This window comes from Piliocolobus tephrosceles, chromosome 14, assembly GCF_002776525.5.
Source record: "Piliocolobus tephrosceles isolate RC106 chromosome 14, ASM277652v3, whole genome shotgun sequence".
In the NCBI taxonomy this organism is placed as follows: domain Eukaryota; kingdom Metazoa; phylum Chordata; class Mammalia; order Primates; family Cercopithecidae; genus Piliocolobus; species Piliocolobus tephrosceles.
This window is the reverse complement of record NC_045447.1, coordinates 28,085,846-28,107,563: the sequence shown is the minus strand read 5'-3', so window position 1 is coordinate 28,107,563 and position 21,718 is coordinate 28,085,846. Positions and strand designations below refer to the sequence as shown.

Here is a 21,718-nt window from a genome sequence, read left to right as displayed (position 1 = left end):
CCCAAAGCATAGCAAAATAAGTTGACTACTCAGAAAACACAAACACATTGGCAGGTCATATCATTCAAAGGATTTAAGCTTTTTTTTTTTTTTTTTTTTTAACATTATTCCAACTTAATTTTAATTGTAATATTCTTAAACATGAAGGAAACCCTTTATCAGGATTGTGGAATTAAAGAGTATTTCTTGATTAAGCATGCCTTTACTTGTAGGTCACACATTTCATTTACATAAACAAGTGTTAAATACTACTTAGCACTATATGTTCCTCATACTAGAAAATACAAAGATTCCTTTCATGAAAGATGAAAGCTAAATGATGCAAATTATAAACAATGTTACACATGAAACAAAATGAAGTCTGGCTTTCCTGATGCCAAAGAGACGTTGAGAGTTCCACAAAACAAACAAAAATGTAAAATCACGGCTGGGCGCGGTCGCTCGCGCCTGTAATCCCAGCACTTTGGGTGGCCGAGGTGGGTGGATCATGAGGTCAGGAGATCGAGACCATCCTGGCTAAGATGGTGAAACCCGGTCTCTATTAAAAATACAAAAAAAGTTAGCCAGGTGTGGTGGCGGGCGCCTGTAGTTCCAGCTACTCGGGAAGCTGAGGCAGGAGAATGGCGGGAAGCTGAGATTATCTGTGGTCTAACTTCCAAACTCTAGGGGAGACTTCCACTTTCTACTTTACTCATTTCTGTATTCCTTGAAATATTTGTTTGCATGACTTCTCTCTGGACTATATATAGTCTATAGTTCATGTATATAGGGACTCTCTCTCCCTTTCTATTAACTCTAGAGAAGTATCAGCACCACACTCATTGTTACAGAGAAGCCTTATGAGTTTTAGCATGAGAAAATTATTAAATGTAATTGAAGAAATGAGGACTAGATTAGTGAATGCTAGGAGTCAGAATGGGGGTAAGGGAGTTGGATGAAGCCATAAATTGCAACATGAGGAATCTCTGTGGTGATGGAACTGTTCTGTACCTTGATTATATCAATGTCAACATCCTGGTTGTAATGCTATGCTATGGTTTTGTGAGATACTGGTCACTGGGAGAAACCAGATAAAAGATATACGGAATCAGTCTATACTATTTCTTAGAACTGCATGTGAATCTACAATTATCTCAAAAGGAAAGATTTAACTGGAAAGCGATAGTAACAGTATAAGCAATTAAACAAAACAGGAACCCATGAGTTCATACTGGTATAAATGAGTGAATACATGAGAGAAAAAGTTTCTCACAGAAGAATGCCAGTATGTTTTGAAAAGAGAATTAGAAATTCATCATTTGGCAACTATCAGAATAATAATTAATTCATCTAAGAAATATCAATGGATGCTAAAACTAGACATTAAAATTTGATGAGGAACAGGATACTCACATAGTCCCAATTACCTCTCTACAGGGTGCTTATTACAAAGGAAAAAATGATTGAGGGTGTGTGTGCAACAGGTATTTGTTTTCTTCATAGTGGACAAACCCAGTAGACACCACCTTAACTACATAATCAAAGTATGTAATAGGACAAATCAACACGATGTGCTGTTGGATGGGATGTGGTCAGAAGAACCACAGCAGCATTTCTCTCTTGTTTTGTCAAAGATAAATGACCTAAATACAATTTAAAATGTTAGACAAGCCAAGTAGAGAGACACTCTAAAAAATGACCTGTGATCTTTAAGTGACAAGGTCATGAAAGTCAAGAAAAAACTTAGAGGCCGTTGAAGATTTAAGAAGACTCAAAGAGAGATAATACAGCCAGCCAGCCGGGACTAGGTTATTTTGCTATAATGGACATTATTGGACAAATTGGTGAAGGTTGAGTGGGATCTGTGAATTAAATGGTTGTTTCTGTATCAATGTTAATTTGACTTTAATAATTGCATTGAGGTTATGAAAGAGAATGTCCTTATCTGTAGGAATTACATAAGAAAGTACTCAGGGGTGATGGGGCATCACGTTGGCAATTTATTCACAAATATCTGTAAATTTGGTTAGCTTCTCCATAAGTTCCAAAATACAAGTTATCTTTAGCATAAAAAATTGGGTTGAGAATTCTCTCTGCAGGCTAGATTAAGGAATCTTGTGCCCAATTTCTCCTTCTTCCTCTTCTACTGAATATCCATAGTCAAATGAGGATAGCATGATTGAAAACGGAATCTTCTAAATCAAGGATTGACAAACTTTTTCAATAAAGGGCCAGAGAGTGAATATCTTAGACTTTGAGGGCCATTATAGTCTCTGTTGCAACTACTCCACTCTGTGCTAGTATTTAATGATACAAAAGCAGTCATAGGGAATTAATAAACTAATAAGGATGGCTGTATTCCAATAAAACTTTATTTATGGACATTGACATTTGAATTTCTTATAATCTTCATGTGTCACAAAATATTTTCCCGACTATTTAAAAATGTAAAACCTGTTCTCAGCTCATAGGTCATACAAAAATAAGTGGATTCGACTGATGTGCCTTAGTTTGCACATCCACCATATTTTCAAATGATCATTACATGTCACATCATTGAAGTTCATATTCAGAGTTATAAAGCTCATATTCATAGACTATTTGCTAATAATTTATGATTTAAGTTTATAATTTAATAATTTGCTAATAGTCTATGAATATGAGCTTTATAACATTAAGGGAAGAATTAGAGAATTTGCTGTCAGACTACACAAGATGCAGGTGAATGCCAGAACATGAACAGACCCTGTTTAGGAAGATTAACAATACATCCTGGCTCCTAGTTACATACACCTCTTTTATCATGTAGTGTCCAACCTCATTCACAAACCACCCATTCTAAACCCACAAATAATCCCTAATTCTTATGGGGTTTGGAATCAGGTGAAGCTCAGTTGGTATGAAACAATTAGCACTTTGTTTCAAAAGCTCTTTTCATTAAAATGTTCTGTTTACTTTGTTATAGTTAAGGCATGTGACAAAAGAGGTGTTTCTACAGTTTTTACCTGCATGAGTGCACACTCTCGGTTTTAAGAGAAGGAGCTAGAAGCAGTATATAATTTTTCAGAAGTTGAGAGAATTCCGGAGTAAATTAGAAGGAAGATGAACAGTGGAACCTAAAACAATAGCTAACTGGGAAGGAGAAAAGGAAGGCTGATAAGATTCATTAATTGTATCTTAGCTGTGGTTTTAGGTCTTGAAAATTATGGTTTCACTAATTTCAAAAGAGGAATATGTGAGGGGTGGCTAATTTGTAAAGAACAGTTCAAAGATATTGGATTTCTAACAATCTTATATCCACCTAAAATTAAAGGTTCAGAATTCTCTTCCAAATCCTGAGACATTCACTTGAATAAATATTTTATCTTTTTCCAACACCTTAGTGATATACTGAAAATGTTATAATGGTTATATAATTGGAAGATATATGTAACTTTTATCTTGTTGGTTATTAAATCTATAAGTAGAAATACTACTGTGATTTTATAAACTAGTGAGAGTGTTTCATGGAAGTTGTCAACATTTTTTGTAAAATCAGAGTTTTTCAAAAAGAAACTCACTCTAACAGTTATCCTGTTGAGGTAAAGTACCATCTTAATAAATTGTCTCCTCTCATGGAACATAAACTACTATCTTCCAGACATTGGCAAGATGTATTACTCAGATTGAAAAAAAAAAAAAACAGTTGGGGTTTGGGGGAGCACATGGTTGCTCCACTTCAGGGTTAAGCAGCCCTTGTAACAGAGAAATAAAGGAGGTCACAGTGGGAAAAACACCCATGCAAGGCAAGCTGGAAGACTCTCAAACAAGAGAAATAGCACTGACCAGAACCACACATTACCAAGCGCTGATTGAAAATGATTTATTAAAGTCCAATTAGTATGCTTTTCATTTCAAATAATCCATACAGCCTCCAGAAAAATATGCACATGCGTAAAAGTCCAACTTCATTTCTTTCACTTCCAATATAAAGTATTCTGTATTTTGTAAAAAGTATGTGCAAACACCTTTCTGCTAATTGGGTCCCCACATTCTTCTCACTATGGGTACTTTACAAGTCTGCCCTCTGCTCAAACACTAATTGTGCACTGATGTCCTCCTTCCTAGACAGCCATTCATCTCCCAGACTTCTTTCTCTCAGACATCCTCCTGACCTCCCTTGACCTGCTTCACCACTGTGTTACTTCACTGGTCACTTGTTACAGCAAACTGATGCAACTACTACTCTACCTGGACAATGTATTAAACAGGTATCACCTAATAGGGCAGCAGCCTATCGGGGTGATTCCTGGAGAATACACAGTAACCAATCACATACTGACACACTCAACCCATTTGCTACAGATGGACCCAAACTAATGATATGACAATCCTTTATTCACTCAGCACATTTGGTTTCTTTGAATTTTCTTCAATTTTACATTGCAGGTCTGGCTACCAAGAGCTGGATAACGAGTCGCTCAAACAAAGTTTGGAATTGCGAGATATATTGGGGTACCTTGATTCTTGAGACAGTTGAATGCTTCTAGTTGATCTTGTTATATTAAAAAGTCACTCTCAACTAAAGTGACCACTGCATTTCTTTTGTAAAAAGGTCATTTGACTGGTTTTTCCTCACAACTGCCACCCATGCGGTGCAAAAGCAGGAATTCCCTTTTTATGAAAGGTGTAAATAAAAGATGACATTTCACATTTTTTTAAAAAAAGAATCCTTCATGGGAATATGTCCTAATAATCAATTATATGGACAAAGTCTATGTACACAAAATTTCTGCAAAATGAAAATTAGAAATAACCTAAATAGCTAACAACATGGGAATGGTTAAATAAATTGAGTTGCATCCATTAAATGGAATATAATATAGCCATTAAAATTGTTTTTGTAAAATTTTTAATACCATAAGAAAATGTGGCAATTTTGCAATGAAAAAGATCTACTTATAAAACTGTTTACAGTATGATTCCAATTATGTAAAAAAGGTATACAATACATACATAGGCATACATGGGGGTTGCTTTTGAAAGGTGGTTCCTTCTGGGTTGTGATATTATCAGTAACAATTTTTGCTTTTTTATACATTTCTGCATTTTTTCAAGTTTTCTATGATGAGTATATTATTTTACAAAGACTACGAAAACTTTCCTCTGATATACTGGTAATTAGAATGTACTTGGGTATTTTAAATATGTGGGAACAATATTACAGTGCTTCATCTTCTATGACTCTTTTGGAATACATATCACTTTGGCAAAAATTTACATTCCCTGTTTTAAACTTGTTACAACATTTTAATTAAACAGTTAATATTGTGATTAGAGCATTGTTTGCTTCATAACCTAAACAAATACTGGCTTGGAAGTCTAGATTCTATTTCCTAGAAGATTTAAAATTAGTATCCTTTTAATCTTTTTAAGTAAGGCATACTGCATACATACATTACATGCATGCTTTCTAAACAAAAGACAATTCCAGCTTACAGTTTTCCTATGTAAGGGAAAAAATGGAATTATGGTAGTTTAAAAACAGTCCATAGTCTCATCCATCACAAACATGCTGATAGGCATAAACATGTTTATTAAGTGAAACGTATCCTTTAAAAATAAAAAAGGGAAGGCTGTATATAAATGAAGTTGTGGATTCAACTAGTCAGAATTTATCCTGACTTGCACCAAACCACACAAAATCTTTTTAAAGTCTAGTTAGTGTAGTCTACATGGACACTCCAGAGTCTGTTCTTGAATTCCATTGCAAGAGCTCCACTTCCTACTTTCAGAAGGGATGGGGATCAAGGTGAGGGTTGTCACATAAGCTAATTTTCAATATATATCAAGTCTTGTGGGGCCTAGGGACAAATACTGTCATTGGTTAGTGTTTAAGTACATGAGTTGACATTTCTCCTCTCTCACACCCCACCTTGCCCTGGCAATTGGGTAGGGGGAGACTGTTTATCCTCCAAGAGAGGACGGCTGGTTCCTCATCTCAGTTTCCGTTCTAAACCACAGAGTGGTCATTGCTGTGAACTCCAGCCAAGATGGTGTGGTTGAGGGAGGAAGCCGAGCGGTCTGAGCCTTCTGTGGGGCCGCTGGGGTTCTCACTGCGTTGGCAGCAGAGGATCTGCCTAAAGGTGGCGCTCATTTCTTTGTCGCGGTAGGAGTAAATGATGGGGTTCATGGCAGAGTTGAATTCAGCAAGGAGAAGGAAGAATTTCTCATAGGCCAGCACGTCGCACTGTGGACAACACACGTCTAGAAGTAACAAAACCAATCCAGGAGTCCAGCAGATGATAAAGGCCCCTACAAGGACAAGGATAGGGATCAGGAGGATTTTTTAAAAGAGAATGAAAAAACATTATAAAACATGCAACCATAAAGTGAAATGATTTCAGTTCAATATAAAAATATTGGCGTTGGAAGCCACAAATCATTGTCGCAAATGAAATACTCATTTCCTGAGATAATCAGAAAAAATTTAACCACAGTCAACTTAAAATTTTATTTCGGACGTTACTAAAATCAAGTAATTATGAGACATTGATGATGATTATTTTGAGCAAAACACAAAGAGTTTCATAAGCAATTGAGATATGAAAAATTGCATTCAGGACACACTTCACTTCACATAACAACATGGTTTTTAACAGCAGTGTTATTTTCAGGCAAAAGATAAGCACTAATGATTAAGTGTCCTTTAATGTTTAATTAAGGCATAGTTTCTGGATTCAGGTTGTCTGGGCCCAAATCCTTGTTGGACATGTAATGAACCGGGTGAACTTAGGCAAACTACTTTCTTTCCTTAATTTTCCCATCTGAAAAATGCAGATGATTATATTTACACCTCATGAGGTTTGTTGTTTGGATTAAAAGAATGTTAAGGAAATAATCACTCAATCTGTACCTACAATAACAATAATATTACCTGAGTAGCATGAACCTGTTTGGAAATTGTGATTTTCAATGATAAGATCTATGTTTTATTTTTATTCAACAACTACCTACATAGTGCTGTCCTATATGCTGTACCAGTAATAACTCATTGAATGTTCACAGTAGCCATATGACATAGAAACTAATATCCCCATTGTACAGGTGAAGGAACTGAGACCCAGAAAGTTTACATAACTGGCTCAAGGCCACAGTACTGGAAAGTAGAAAAATCCCAGAGTTTCTGCTCTTAGAGGCTGCCTCCAGAGTTCAAGCTCTAGAAAACATTACATTTCTACTTCTTGAAAATGATAACATTAAATATTTTAAACCAAATTTAATGTTTCAGATGTTTTATTAATTTAGATCAACTTTGTTCTCTTTCTTCCCCCAATTATTCTGAATCATTACAATTTTACTAGATCTATAAGAGGAATTAAAATATAGATGATATGCTTAATTCTATTTCATTGTTTCTGAAATCACTCATCATTTGGATTCCAGGAAAATGGAGGTCGTAAAAGAGCATTAAAACCTACCACTGTGTTACTCCAGACTCTGCTGGAGCCAGTAGCAGTGGGCACCACTGTATCCCATTACACCTCACCTAATGGGCCCCATATGTGTAATCAGGCAGGCTACATATGTGTAATCAGGCAGAGCGGAAGTAGGGGCAATCCCAGAAGGGCATTTGCATCTTCAGATTTAAATGGCACTGGCTTTGGTGGATACAGGCTTGGACTGGGGTCATGGATTTGGTCCAGCCTCAAGGACTTAAGTTTCACAAAATGTAAACAAATGAGATTTAGTCTCCAAACAGCCCACTTTTGAATCTGAGCTTTCTTTTGTGAAACTTTTCAGCAGGGAAATGAAAATAAAGGAGAAAAGTACCCCCATAAAGCTCTTTGTTCTACAACACAAATGTGTATTGGTTTTAAACTGCTGTTCACTTTGAAGATTGGCCAAGGTACTTCATTTTCTAATAAATACAATACCTTAGACTTTCCTTGGAGAGAAAAAAAATATTTCAAATATCAGGAGATAATAGCCAAGGAGTGATTTGAACTTCAATAAAAATGTTAATTCCAAGTCCTTGAATTTCCTTGCTTGAAAATCACTCAGAAAGCTAAACATAAAGGAAAATCAAAGGAATGCCTCTTGGGTTTCAGAAATAATGCATTATTCATTGAGAAGCCAGGAAGGGAATTATTCTCAGGATGGAAAATGCTTGGATGGAAAATACATGGTCCCATTATGCCATTTACTTGGAAACTAAAAACACACAGGCCCTTCATGAATGGAACAGCATTCTTTCAAGTTTCCTTTCCCCTTTCCTTTATCAAAGCTCTAATTGAGTTCAAATTCAGAACTTGATTAGACACAAGGAACATGCATGTCAATAGCTAGATTTTAAATAAAATGATCTTTTTCTCCTTCTGGGCAGCAGAAGGGAATATCTTTATTCTGACATACTTAAGCTGCTTAACTTTGTTCAAAAGTGAGAGAATTCAAATACTGTCATTTGTTTATAATTTCTCCCAATGTTAAAATTTAAAAGGTGTAAGATCTTTCCAGAAAGAGCCCATGAGCCTTACTTTTAGACCAAGAAATGCAAGGAACCCTGCTAGACTGAAGGCAGGAAGTGGGAAACGCCACAGCCTGACACAGGAGCTACTATGTATGGATGCTTCATTGAGGAACCTACAGTCCTCTCCCTTTTTCTCTTCACTGAAAGGAACTGGTTTTTGTACTAGGATTAGGCCCAACCATACAGTCCCAACACTCTGTGTTTGGATCTTCAAGACTCAATCCAATCATTTCAGTGACTCACAGTACAGGCCTCAGAAATCAACATCTAAAACCAATCACATGGAAATTCCATGCCCCCTCCCCCTCCTTTCTATTTCACAGAGGCCTCAAGGATCAAACTGACCAAAAGATGAGGATGCAATACAGAAGAGGAAAACGGGGGCTGGAAAATTTCAAGGGATGAGGCTCCTAATCCATAATGAATGGATATTCTGAAATAAAATTTGCTCAAATTAGGGATTTCCCCTTGAGCTTCTGAAAATAATGATAAACCACACCTAAACTCCTTTAATAATAGGGAGCTAACCATAATTCGGTCAGGTTACAGTACTTGAGATGTGCATTGTGGACCCTATCAACATGTAATCTATAGAGTCCAGTGTACACCTGAAAGACAGGTTGATAAGAGTTAAAACACCTCCATCTCAGCACCTGTAAAGTGGAGAAATAATAGCTCCCTGCCTACTCCACATGGCACAGTGAGGATCAAACTTAGATATAACTTGAAAAAGCCCTCTATAAACTGCATATCTACCTGACCACCATGACTTATGTGAGTGGTACAGACTTGGGGCAGCTGCTGTTACAGAGCCCTAGGACAGATTCTCCAAGGGCAGAATGCGAAAATGTGTTTTGGACAAGGAAGAGCTGGCATGTCAAAAGGCTCTGAGACAATACTATCCTGATTATAAAGAGATTCCTAGGACTTGCAGTTGGGTATGAAGAAGATAACAAGAGGGAATAGAGAGAGAACACAGGGAAGCATGTAAGCCTCAAATCTTTCTGGAGGTTCTCATGGGTCAATGCCAACACCTACCAAGATGGGGAATGAAATACAGTACCCAGTAGTCATAGTGCTTTGATTAGTTTGTATATTTCCAGCACATTTCTGATAGAAGAATCCCACAAACCCAGGCACAACACTGATGAATAGTATGCAACAGTATGAAAGAGGAAGGGCCCGGTGTGGGAGCTCACACCTGTAATCCTAGCACTTTGGGAGGCCGAGGCAGGTGGATCACCTGAGGTCAGGAGTTCGAGACCAGCCTGGCCAACAATAGTGAAACCCCATCTCTACTAAAAATACAAAAATTAGCCAGGAATGGTAGCGCACACCTGTGGTCCCAGCTACTTGGGAGGCTGAGGCAGGAGAATCACTTTAACCCACTAGGCAGAGGTTGCAGTGAGCCGGGCTTACTCAGCCTGGGTGACAGAGCAAGACTCCATATCAAAAAAAAAAAAAAAAAAAGTAAGAGGAAGTACAAGTAGTTTATGGTTATGTATTGTAAAGTCAGAAACAGAAGAAAAATCAGAAGATAAGATGTCCAAGGTCACAAAGGTCTTGTATATCTGGCTAAGATATTTGAAATTTGTCCAGTCCAGCATACATTCTCAACCATAGCCACATATTACAATAGCCTGCAGAGCTTCTTTAAAAAATAAAGACCTTCATCCACCCCTCCCACTGTGGGATTGTAATCTCATTGGCCTTACTGGTCAGATTTTCATTTAAGACACAACATTGGTGACAGAGTGGAAGAAGAAAATAAAGTAAAGGCAAAACTATTTCCAATTCCAAAAGAGAAATAATGAAAGCCAGAATCAGGGCAGCAGCACTAGGAAGAGATATAGAAAGACTGGAGAAGTATTTAGGAGAAGGACTCCATGAGATGGATGAGACAGAAAAGTCTAGAATGACTTCTAAATTTTCCCTTTGGTTGAAGGAGGAAACACAGGAGAAAATCTTGATTGGTGTTTTGTTAGGGGAGGTAAGGAGAAGAGAGCTAATGAGCTGGGTTCAGTATGTGTTTAGTTTGAGGTACCTGCAAGACATCAAATGGAAATGCCTTAATTACATCTAAATAGGCTCATGGCAATTTGTGTCATGGGAAACTGTCTCTCAGCGTGCTGAACAAAAGTGGTTATATTCTCATGGATTTGCCAATATTACAAGTAAGATGGGGTGGAGGATATTCAAAACAGATCTGTGGGTTGTCCTTCCTTGAACAAGCTTTATTCCTCCCTGATGCATCTGTCAAAGCAATCCGTGAGAACCCCAATGCCCACAAAGATGGAGGGAGAGGTGCTGGAATGCAGATGCAAAAGGCAGGAAGGAATGAGGCTGTTTTGGAACAACAGGTCACAGCTGCAGATCGAGATCATATTACCACACCTTCCCTCAAATCTACACAACCTCATCAGCTGAATAATGCTTACCATCTGGTCTCACAATTACAGTCTTTTTTTCTAGAATGACTTTTTCCTAACTAGTTGAACTTTGCTTACATATGGAATGCAAGAACCAAAGTTAAAGAGGAAAACAGTCCTTGCCAGAGAAGACCTCTAGAGAGAGTGTCCAAGATTTTTTATGAAAAACACAGAAAGCATTTCCAGTCTGGCTGGCAAAGTTGTGTTTTTACAAAAGAACCAGACATCCCACAGATCCAAAACAAGTCAAGGTAAATCAATTCTACATCAGCACTGTGCCCAAGGTGGCCTCACTCTTCTTGTTTTTCAAATGAGGATCCCAGAAACAGTCCTATCTCAGAGACCTGGGGTGGGAATCAAGGGAGAAAATAGGTGAGTGCCTAAGTTGCTTTTTCTGTTTTCCCTAAATTGTTTATTCCCTCAGGTCAGGCAGCTTGGTATCCCAGAATCTAATCAAAATTTAGTTCATCTCTGTAGTTACATTGTGATTTCTGCTATTAAGATACACACATAATACATAGTTAGCTAGGAAATCCTTCGATGCTATGTATCTTAACAGAGTCTATGTCAGAAAAATAGGCCACAGATGCAAAGCTTATTCTTCCTCAATCTTGCAGCTAAGGGTTCATTATAATGGGGGTATACGTGGATGGCTTTTTGAGATTAACGCTTTTTCTAAAAGAGTAACTTGGATTAATTATAAAATCTTTTTTCCTGACTATTGAAACTTTGTAATTTAACTGAGATATCTCCAAAGTATTATTGTTCTATGTTATTTCCACCCTGATACCAATTTTACTCCATATAGTTTGGTGTTCAACACTGCCATTCCTTCCTGGTCACAGCACATGTTGCACACATTTTAAGTTTCACAATTTCATTTACTGTGTGATGTGCTCTAGTATTTTCATTACTTTTGAGAGCAACATTTATCTTTTAGAGAAGGATAATAACATCATACAGAGCTCTAAAGCAAGCAGAATACTCATTATGTTCTCTTTTTAACATTCCTGGGTGACAATTTTAGCTTCATTAGACTCTCCTGATCACCACAATGCTACCTTTCCTGTACCCAAGAGAATGCCAAAGCTGCCTTTCCTCTGGCATACTCTCCTTAAGTAGTGTGTATCGCACATGTACAAACTCCATACCCTCCAACAGACTAACTCTCATCCTGCAACTGTACATTGGAAAGTCCACATTGAAATGACTTGTATGCTAGTGCCATTCTTACAGACCATTCAGGTGCTGAAAAGCCAGGAGAAACCACTTCTCCACTGCTAGCTCCCCTAGCCAAGTGAGCAATACCTTTTATCTGCCAATTGCAACAGGCTGTTGACCAATTCCTCTTCCTCCACACTGCTTCCCTAAAGTCCAGCTTGTACACGACAAGCATAAATCAATTTGCATTAAGTCACTCTCCTGCTTAAAACCCTCCAAAATCTTCCTACTTGAAATCCTTACTGCTATCCATAATACCCTACACATGACTGGCCCCTGCCACTTTCTTGGATCTCATCTCTTTCCACTCACTCCCCATTTACGAGGTTCCAGTCACACAGACCAAGCCCATTTCTGTCTCAGGATCTTTGCATTTATAGATCTATCTGCTGAGATTACTCTCTCTGCAGCTCTTTATGTCCATTTACTTATTAAATGTCGCTTTCTTTAAAAGGCTATCCTTGGTTATCCTAGCCAAAGCAGCAGCCCACCACCATCACCATATTCTCCCATTTTATTATCACCACATGATGATATACCCAAATGACATATCCTTTATTTATACCCAAAATTATTGTATTTATTGGTTTACATGTTTATTGTTTTATCTTCCCTCAACAAGAATATTAACTTCATGAAGGAAGTAATGCTACCTCTTTCATATCTGTATCTCTGGAATCTAGAATATCGCTTGGTGACAGGAGACACTCAGTATCTTCCATCGGATGAATTAGCAAGTCATAGCTAAGCGCCTAGTACATATATCCCAAACAAGAAAAATTAATGAGTAGAAATGTCATTAAATTATGGGTGGAAAATAAACATTAACATCTACCATGTGTAAGGTCTTTAAATGGATGCTATAGGACATTCAAAGGGGCATAAGGAAGACCCTAGAAGACCAAATTCTAGAATGGTGGAACAATTCCTACACACTTTTGAAGGTTCAGAATTTGTATCCTATAATTTTAACCTGTATTACCTGGCCAAATTATTTTTAAGTGTGAGGGTTTTTTAAATAAGTGCACAGATAGATAATAAAAGTGCAAGCACATGAATGAGAACAAGCAGCAGCAATTTCTGGACAATTTCTGAGACAATGGGCAGGAGGAAGGAGTAGGGGACGGTGCTTTGGTTATATCTACAATTCTTTTCAGAGACCTGAAGCAAATTACGCAAAATGTTGGCATGTTTGATTTTGGTTAATTAGATGATTGTCACATTACTTTTTGTGTTTTTTATATATTTGACTCTCTCATTCAGATATTTATAAATTTAGAAATGTTAACAACAAGAAACTAGAAGTCTTGATTTTTCTTTTTTTAAGTAAGAGGTAAGAAGAGCAGGTAGAACAGTAGAAAGTTTGCTAAAAGTTTTGTCTTGTTTGGGGGCTACTGTATATACTGAATTATATCTTGAATTTATTTTATTTTATTTTTTATTTTATTTTACTTTGAGACTGAGTCTCACTCTGTCATCCAGGCTGGAGTGCAGTGGCATGATCTTGGCTTACTGCAACCTCTGCCTCCCAGATTCAAGCGATTCTCTTGCCTCAGTCTCCTGAGTAGCTGGGATTACAGGTGCACACCACCATGCCTAATTTTTGTACTTCTAGTAGAGATGGGGTTTCACCATGTTGGGCAGGCTAGTCTTGAACTACTGACCTCAGGTGTTCTGCCCGCCTCGGCCTCCCAAAGTGCTAGGGATATAGGCATGAGCCACCATGCCCGGCCTATATCCTGAATTTTTTAAAGTATGTTTTTAAAATTTAGAGTTAGCCACTATTAAAAATAGATATTGGATGTACCACTCAAACCACAAAAGAAAGAAACATTTTTTAAAAATGAAAGAAGAACAAAACAGTTTGAAAAGAAAACTCAATTTATCAAAAGGTAGGAAAACAAAAGATAGAAGCAAAAGCAAGGAAACGCACACACATAAATAGAATGTCAAGAATAAGCCCAAACATGGGACTAGACATCATAAATGTGATGCCCTTAATTCTCTTATTAAAAAACAGATTCAACACCATGACTTTTGAACAAATTTTTGTTTTCCCTTGAACTTCTAACTGCTTTCTCTTTTTATTCTCTCTCTTTTGTTACGGATAAGAAACACGTGGTTTATTACAGCTGAAGCATACCACAGATGTATTTCCAGCTTTTTAATTATACGATTTATCCCCAAAGACATTTCCTTTAGCCCTCTGACTTACTAACCCATTCGAACCCATTGATTTCTAGGCCTGCTTCTCAGCTTCCATTGGGGTTGCTTATTTTACATACCCAGGTGGTACATTGCTTCTTCAAACGTACATCTTTTTTTTGGAACCTCTTTTCTTCTCCCTCCTCCACCCCCATTTTCTAGAGTGTACCATGAGCATTCTTTCTAGAATGTTTGCATAAGCTTAAAATCCTTTTCTCTCAGAATACTGTCTTCTAGTATTTAGTCTTGCAGATGAGAAGTCTGATGTATGATTCCCATTCTTTTCATGTAAAACACCTGCATAGTACAGGTCCTCACTTACTCGCCAAGCTTTGTCTTGCACTGCATGTCTGCTTTCTGGACTTATTAGTTTTTCCATTCCTTTCACTCTATCGCAATCCCCCTAACCATGGGCCTTTGTACATGTTACTCTCTCTTCCTGGGATGTTACCTGCTCTCCTCACAATCTAATTCCTACTCACACGTTACTTACCACTACTTCTGGGATGCCTTCCCTGATTAAGTCAAAAATCCCTTTATAACATGCTCTTGGCACTATAAAACCCTCCATGGTAGAAGTTATCACAGGTGTAATTTATTTTTATTTATAGTGTGATTATTGATTACCTCTGTCCCTCATCCGACTATTTTTACTCCACTGTGTCTATATTACCTAACAAAATTTTTGGCATATATTAAGTGTTCTATAAACATTTGTTGAATGAATAAAAAAAGTAAGTGAAAGAAAGAACAAGGATCTAGTAAGCTAGCTACCTAGGCCATTAACCAAACATTTTTCTCATCCTCTCCTACCTGAAATTGTCACAATGTCTTTCATTAACTTTGGGAGATCACAAATAGCATTAGAATATGATGTCTCGGCTTTGCTCATAATTCTTGCTTGGCCCTTGACTGGCAATTTTATCTACAGTTTCACATTTGTCTTTAGATTAAGGAAATATCCTATTACTTTGATTACTTTTCTCTCCATTGTTTCTGTTCATTTGAGACTTCTTTTACAATGAATGTTGGATATTTGGGAATCTACATTTAAAAACTGACCCTTGACATCTCTTAATTTTTCATTTGTATTTTTAACACTTTACTTTTGATTTGGTATCCTGGGTGATATCCTGGATTTATTTTCAAGGTCAAATATTTGATTTTTAGCTATATCCATGTCACTTTCAGTTTGTCTGTTTGTTAGTAATGGGTAAAGGAGGGGAGGTGATCAGATTTTTTTATTTTCAGGAACACTGTTCTCTGAATGATCCTTTTACATAGTAATGTGTACTAATTTAGTCAACACAGTATCTTCTTGAATCTGTGAAGCTACTAATTAGAGTGTATTTGATGTTATTTTGTGCTTCCTATACTATCACTGTTTCCATGTAAAATGGTGCTCTATATTCAAATGCAGTGGGTGGGGGTCATCATGCTTCAAGGAATGTCTATCCATTATGCAGGAAACATTCCTGAATAGAGGACCCTCTTAATTTGAGAAGACAGCATAAAGAGTTGCCACCAAAGTCAGCTTTTCCCTATACTTAAAACATTTAGCCATGCCATCTGAGTAAGCAAAATGCTATATTAGATAATTACATGGGCAGAGAGTTTCTCTGAATGTTCTTACCTACAAATAGAACAAATAAAGTCAGAATAATGTCCCAAAAATATGGAAGCAGCACAGGCTACCTAATTAGATCCAGGATGCATGCACACATACTTCACTGCCAACAGTAGCTACTATTCTCAGGAATAGAATGTGACCCCTGAGGTCTATAAGCATACAAAAAAGGAAAGGCTTTAATTTGCTTGCAATAAAACCAATACAGTCTAAACCTTGTTAAGATGGATCACTGCCTCTTCCTTGTTTCCTAACTCTTGTCTTCTGATTTCTACCCAGCTCTGTCTTAGGGTGAAGTAATTGAGGTTAAGACTGACTTGCCAGGCCAGGCATGGTGGCTCATGCCTATAATACCAACACTTTGGGAGGCCAAGGCGGGTGGATCACCTGAGGTGAGGAGTTCAAGACCAGCCTGACCAATATGATGAAACCCCGTCTCTACTAAAAAAAAAAAATACAAAATTAGACTAAGCATGGTGGCTCATGCCTGTAATCCCAGCACTTTGAGCGTCTGAGGCGGGTGAATTGCCTGAGGTCAGGAGATCAAGACCAACCTGACCAACATGTTGTTAGCCTGTCTCTACTAAAACTACAAAAATTAGTCAGGTGTGATGGCAGGCGCCTGTAATCCCAGCCACTCCGGAGTCTGAGGTAGGAGAATTGGTTGAACTTGGGAAGCAAAGGTTGCAGTGAGCCAAGATTGCATCATTGCACTCCTGCCTGGGCAACAAGAGCAAAACTCCATCTCTGAAAAAAAAAAAAAAAAATTAGCTGGGCGTGGTGACACATGTCTGTAACCCCAGCCACTCAGGAGGCTGAGGAAGGAGAATCACTTGAACCTGGGAGACAGAGGATGCAGTGAGCAAAGGCTGCACCATTGCACTCCAGCCTGGGCAACAAGAGTGAAATTCCATCTCAAAAAAAAAAAAAAGAAACAAAAAAAAAGACTGATTTACCAGAGCACGATTACCCATCAATAACCAAAAAAAAAAAAAAAAAAAAAAAAAAAATGCTACTCCAAGGCCTACAAAGAGATTACCTGGTAAGCCCTTACTATTTGCAAGTCACTGATATTATTTTAAATTTGTAAAAAAAATATATATACACACACATATGTATGCATACACATATAACACATACATAACATGTATGCACCGTGCACACTCAGGACAGTCTTCACTTTGCTGTATCATAAAAAAGACAGTAAGATTTGTTTTCTTTTACATAATATGCACTATGAGACTCAATCAAAAATGATGGTGCCACATATATTCTTCACATAGAAAATAATTCACAATTCTCAAAATGATTAAATCTATTTTGCCTCGTAAACCTAGTGATAGACTGCAAATGTTTTAAAAAGCAAAATTTCCCCCTTATTTAAAAAATAATAAATAATAAACTTCACAGAAAATCAGTGTTGTCAACTCCACACCAACACCATCTAACTGAGAAAGTGATACTAAACTAATTGCATGACTGTGGTCCAACTGTTGCTAAGGTGATTTGAATAATATTTATCCCTTTAAAAGGATAAAGGAAATTCCCCTCAGAATCTTTCCCTAGCAAAGTTCAACATTAACAGGAAGTGTATAATTGGTTTTGCAACATATTTAATTTTTTAACTACAAATTAAAATTCTCCCAAAATAATATAAATCTAAACAAGTACTGAAATCTGGCTGAAAATTCTCATAGAATGTAGCTGATGACAAAATCCTGTGGACTTTTTTCTTTGCATTTCATGAATCACAAGATATGTATTACTCAAGAGACAAATTTCAAGGATAGAGAAACGTAATGGAAATTTTATTTACAATTTGTTTCCTCACTATCAAAATGGGGAAAATACTAAAAATTTAATCTAAAAGCCAATTCAGAAAACTTTGTGAATTATTTACATAGCCTAAAAATGTTTATATTTATATAATTTTTAATAGCCAAAAGACATGAAAAGAAGAACAGTAAAAACTGTAAATGTGGTCATTGTCATTCTTTTTGAGATTAGTCACATCTCCTATAGCTGCCAAACATCCTGGATTGATCTTTAGGAAGCACAGATTCTAGGCAGAGCAGAAAGGAGCAACTGTATGGTCTGTTCTAAGATGACAGCTGTGTATCTAAGATATCTCTCATTATCAAAAACTTTTTGTAAATTAAAAAATTTCCTTAAAGTAAGGTTATAAAAACAATGATTCAATTGGGAAGTGGGTGTTTAGGCTACAGAATTCCAGATTCACAATCATAAACATATTTTTTCTACATAAATTTCAATTATTTTAACTACAAGCGTAGAGTACAAAAGCTGGCTGATAGAATTGACAACACCAAGTCTAAATATCACAAAGCAAATTCTGACTAGCCCATAAATCCTAAGCAAAAGTCAATCAGTTCTAAAGCTGTCAAAATAAACTGCAACAATATCACTGATAGAAACTTATCCTATAGATATATTTACACACAATACAATTATGCATGTGCAAAGATTTGCAGCATTCTTTATTTTAAAAACTGTAAATAACTTAGATAACCATCAATAGAAAAGTAAAATAAGGTACACTTGCACCCATAAAGTAAAATCCTATTCAATTTCTACCAGTTTAGATATTCTGCCTTTACTGATACCAAATCATCAGATGCCCTACAGTAAGCCTTAACTGAGGATAACAGTCAATGCATCTAATAGTGTTTAGAACAACAAATCATAAAAATGATACTTTAAACATCTTATTTAAGAAAATAAATTTGTATTCATTTACCAATCTTTTGACATAGAGTCAAGGCTTTTTATTTGAACACAGGTCCATTGACTAGAGTTCTGTGTCATATTCCAAGCAAAAGCTACCCCAATTAAGCATCCCATACTACTTCCAATTTGGCTCCTCTAGAATAGTCAGAACTTAAAATTCTTGCAAAGCAATTTCAGTGAAAAACCTTGGGGAGTGTTTTTATGGTTTCTCCAAACTTCGACAGTTGTTTTCATCAGCTCTTTTTTCCCCCCAATTTACCTTAATTGAATGTTAACAAAGCATTCACCTAATTTTCATAGAAACAATGTCTTCTTTTTGCACTTATTTTATTAGACAGTATAATTATTTAATTAGTTATGTAACTAGGGATACAGCAATGAACCCAACAGAAAAAAATTCTCTGCCTTCATTGAGTTTAGGTTCTAAAAGGAATGAGAAAGACAATCAACAAAATACAAAATAAGTAAGATACATTTTAGAGGGGAATAATATTTGGAGACTATGGAAGAGCAAGTGTGGATACAAGAAGAGCAGGTAGAAGCTCACACAATAAATCAGACAAGAGATAATCGTGGCTTTGAATACGGGAAAGTGGAGATCATAGACACATTTTGACCGTACAGCTGATATGTATGGCTAACAGACTGGACATTAGAGAGAAGGAGAAAAGTCAAAAATACCTGAAAACTGAAAAAATGAATTTAGTGGCAAGGAGGTCACTGATGACAGTTCAGTGGAGTCATGAGAACAGAAGCTTGACTGGAGTAAGATCAAGAGAGAACAGGAAAGAAACTGAATACTGTAAGGATATACAACCTTTGAAACAGTTTTACTGGAAGAGAATAGAAAAGTGGCTATGGGCATGAATTAGTATGTTTCACAAAACTATTGTTAACACATTAAGTTGGTGAAAAGTCATGTAAGAATAGGTGCATATACTCAGTGTGTATATGCAGATACACATGTGCCCTCCTACACTCGCTTATGCTTATATATGTAGAGAATTTTAAAAAATTCTACATCAGAAATTAGTATTGCCATGGCTAAAGATTGGGGTGAGGAAGTAGACTCATTATGTGTTTTTAACTACTAGAATTTTTATCACAAATCATTACTTTAAGATTAATTGTAAAATTGTAATTGTCAATAACAACAGGATACCAACTGAGCTGCTGGAAATTCAAAGCGGCTTTAGGTTTGTTTGCTGTGCAAATAGCATAATCACTATCGGTTCTAGTAATACAAATCAGAGACCCTAATTAAGTGATTGCATTATATCCAAATGGAATGACTGTAACAGACTAGAAATCCATTAATGGCACAGTTTTGCATTCAGAGGCCAAAATATTTTTACAAGTGAATACAAGTAATGAGAAAGAAATGAACCATGCATTAAACTCAAGAAGTTGAGCAAAAACATATAACGTCCCCAAAAGGAAAAAAGAAATTAAAACACATGACTGAAATAGAAAATAAAAAATAATAAACTTGATTAAGACAACAAATCTGATATTTAAAGAAACAACCAAAGAGACAACTGTCTTATAAATATGACCAACAAAATAAAACAGATTAGAAAGAAGCGATAACCATAGATGATGAAGTTTACACACTAGAAGTTACATGAAATTATTTGCCAAAAAATTTGAAAGTATGGCTAAAATTGTTTTTCTAAGGAAACAAACTATGACAACTGATGCAATAGTTTGAAATTCTGAATATACCCAAAACAAAAAACATAGAGTATATAATTACTAAAAAGTTCCTTCACCCCCTCAAAAGGCAACAGATTCCGATGGATTTGTAGATGAAATTTATCAAACCACTAAGGGACATATTACTTCCTATGGAATTTATATTGTTCCCCAAGCACTAAAATGTTTTTAAAAATTCCAATTCATTCTAAGAGACCAAAATAAACTATAAAAAACTGACAAAACAAATCTCTCCACCACAAAACTATAAATGAGTTTTTCTCAATGGGATCAGAATTGGCTTTGGGGATGGAAAACTTATTTGTTGCAGGTAACTGTTCCATGAATTACAGGGTCCTTAGCACCCTGCCCATTGTGGCCAGCAAAAACTACTCCCTCATATTCCCAAATGTCCCTGGAGAATACTCAGCAGGAAGTACCACCTTTCCTTGAGAATAACTGTATAGACCGTCAACTTCATGAGTATAATTGAATTCGACATTATGTTAGCAGAATGCTATGATACAACCAAAAAGGGTTAACACTAGGAAATCGCTTAATGCAATTCACCACACTATTAAGAAAAAATATTAGCATCAATGACTAGCATGGTAAAATTCAACATTTGCTTTTTTAAAAGGAAGATAAAACACCACCAACAACAAATCAAAATATAATTACAAGAACAACACTTAGTAATCTGGGAATGGGGGAAACTACAGAAAACTTATTAGAAACCAACAGAAATCTTATTTAACAATGATATACCAGAAGTATTCCATTAATATAAGGGATATGAAAAGGATATCCATTTGTACTGACGTTCTAGTCAATGAATTAAGCTGGAAAAGAAAAAACTGATAAACCATTGAAAATAAGTTGTCTTCAGATTGCCTGCTTGTTAATAGAAAAACTAAAATACCCGATAACTATTCAATCAACTATTGGAAAAAAATTTGTACCTCAGAAAAGTGGGCATATATAAAATTTTTTTTTTTTTTTTTTGACACGGAGTCTCGCTCTATTGCCCAGGCTGGAATGCAGTGGCCAGATCTCAGCTCACTGCAAGCTCCGCCTCCCGGGTTTACGCCATTCTCCTGCCTCAGCCTCCCGAGTAGCTGGGACTACAGGCGCCCACCACCTCGCCTGGCTAGTTTTTTTTTTGTATTTTTTTTAGTAGAGACGGGGTTTCACCATGTTAGCCAGGATAGTCTCGATCTCCTGACCTCGTGATCCACCCGCCTCGGCCTCCCAAAGTGCTGGGATTACAGGCTTGAGCCACCGCACCCGGCCGCATATATAAAT

The 21,718-nt window shown here is 36.6% G+C and overlaps 1 protein-coding gene across 8 annotated transcripts in view; it reads right to left on the bottom strand.

The window, feature by feature from the left end:
- Positions 1-3,827: 3,827 nt before the first annotated feature.
- LPAR1 (lysophosphatidic acid receptor 1) overlaps positions 3,828-21,718 on the bottom strand; it is a 175,374-nt gene continuing 157,483 nt past the window's right edge. For 4 of the 8 annotated variants that reach the window (XM_023202010.3, XM_023202017.3, XM_023202021.3 and 1 more), the window contains one exon: positions 5,532-6,273. In XM_023202010.3, the coding sequence (XP_023057778.1) occupies positions 5,972-6,273 (302 nt within the window). In that variant the 3' untranslated portion in view covers positions 5,532-5,971. Of the gene's footprint in view, positions 6,274-21,718 lie in introns of all 8 variants that reach the window. The other 4 variants (XM_023202050.2, XM_023202043.2, XM_023202000.3 and 1 more) reach the window with 3 other exon arrangements.